This window comes from Cyprinodon variegatus, unplaced genomic scaffold (assembly GCF_000732505.1).
Source record: "Cyprinodon variegatus isolate N-32 unplaced genomic scaffold, C_variegatus-1.0 Scaffold167, whole genome shotgun sequence".
NCBI lineage: Eukaryota > Metazoa > Chordata > Actinopteri > Cyprinodontiformes > Cyprinodontidae > Cyprinodon > Cyprinodon variegatus.
In genome coordinates, this window is record NW_015150620.1 from 642,204 (window position 1) to 644,145 (window position 1,942).

A 1,942-nucleotide genomic window follows, 5' to 3' on the forward strand; every position below is an offset into this window, starting at 1 on the left:
AAAATCTCTCCATAACTTTTCAAGTTACCCTGTACACAGACAAACAAACACAAACTACCCTAAAAACATAACCTTGGTGGAGATAAATGGGAAGAGATGGGAAAAACAGAAACGATGAAAATCTATTAACAATATATAGAAACTTAATTTTCCATGATTGTGCAGCTCAAGTTCATGATAAGGTTGACTGTATCTGAACAACAGTGTCTACTTTACTTACAAATCTACCTACTAGTGTAGGTGATTATTTGCTTACATTGAACAAAATGCTTTATTTACAAGGTTGTAGATTCAGATGTGTTTGGATCAAACTTCCTCTGTAGACTACAACAACACCATAACAAACAATAATTTGCCAAATTAGTTTGCTTATTAACCAAACTGGATAAAAAACATAACTGCAGAAGAGAAGCAGGTTCAACACTGATCAGGAGGACTTACCTTTTGATTCCCTGGTTTGGGAAGGTACAGAGCGAGTGCCTCTTGTGCTTTATTAAATAATTCATTCTTTATGTATATCCCCACGATCTAAAGACAGCAATACATTATTTGTTAGATCAGAATAGTTTTTGGTTTTAACACACACTCATCTTTTTCATGTTATAAAGGAGAAGAAATATTTTTGAATCAACAAAAAACAGTGCATCCAGAAAGTATTCACAGCGCTGCATTATTTCCACAATTTGCTATAGCCTTATTCCAAATTTTAGGAGATTGATTTCTTCCCTTTCCGAATGACAAAAAGTTTCCTCTTGCCTAGAGCCATGGTCCCTTGGCTGACCATGCACCTCAGAGAACAAACATCAGGCATGGAGTCAAAGGCACTGTCTACAGACCTCTGAGACTAGTGTTTCTTAAAGGCACAAATCTGGAAAAACAAAGATTTCTGCTGCTTTACAGGTTCCAATGAGCATAGTGGCCTAAATCATTTGTAAATGAAAAGTTTGGAACCACCAGGACTCTTCCTAGAGACAGCTAAAGCACTTGGGGGAGAAGAGCATTAGTTAGGGAGGCGATCAAGAACCATCTCTGCAGCTGACCACCACTGAGACTAGGGGTGTTAATAATAATCGTTTTGTATCGATGCACAATCCAAAAGCCGACAATCCGATGCATCGATACGTCCGCAAGAGTATCGATTCATGTTTTTTTCCCCTCGGGTCTATTTTCATACATTTGCTCCTGGGCGTAATTCTCCCTCCCGTGTTGCGGTGGCGCTAAACCTATTTTGCNGTTTTCCCTGAGCATGCGTGGGTTCTCTCCGGGTACTCCGGCTTCCTCCCAGTCCAAAAAGAGCATGGTTAGAGCAAGAGTGATGTTTGAATATAAACATTGTTCAAAAGTGGATTAACTAAATATCTCTTCGGAACATTTGGGATTATGAAGGTGTCTTATTTACTCTAAATGATTGTAAACTTTAATTTAGGAATGTGTTATTTACTGAGAGAATAAATTATTTTAAAATCCTACAATGTGATTTCCTGGATTACTTCCTCTCATTTCGACTCTCATAGTTGAAGTGTACCAATTATGAAAATGACAGACCTTTCTTATTATTTTAAGTAGGAGAACTTCACAATCAGTGGCTGACTAAATACCTTTTGGCCCCACTGTGTCTGTGTGTGTGTGTGTGTGTGTAGGCATGTATGATCCATCTATAAATACTTTGCGATGTCAAAGGAATAAAAGTTGTTTATTGTGCTTTAAATGATAGAATTTCTTAATATGGTAATACTTATGTAATTATAAGCAAAACAAAACACAAACATTTTTTTAGTATAATTCTGTGAGTCCACCTTGTGAAGGTACGGGACGGTAAAGCGACAGATCTTCTGGCAAAACTGCAGCATCTCCGTCTTAAACTGTGGAAAGTTGAGCTGGTCGATGATCTTGTGCGTGCTCCTCTGCTGACGGATGAGACGGCTGAATATGTCCCTCTATG

At 38.1% G+C, this 1,942-nt stretch overlaps 1 protein-coding gene across 1 annotated transcript in view; it reads right to left on the reverse strand.

The window, feature by feature from the left end:
- The window catches only part of terf2 (telomeric repeat binding factor 2), a 19,473-nt gene that overhangs the window by 11,051 nt on the left and 6,480 nt on the right, over positions 1-1,942 (reverse strand). Inside the window, exon 4 of the mRNA XM_015378226.1 lies at positions 1,797-1,937. Within this exon, the coding sequence (XP_015233712.1) occupies positions 1,797-1,937 (141 nt within the window). The remainder of the gene's footprint in view (positions 1-1,796; positions 1,938-1,942) is intronic.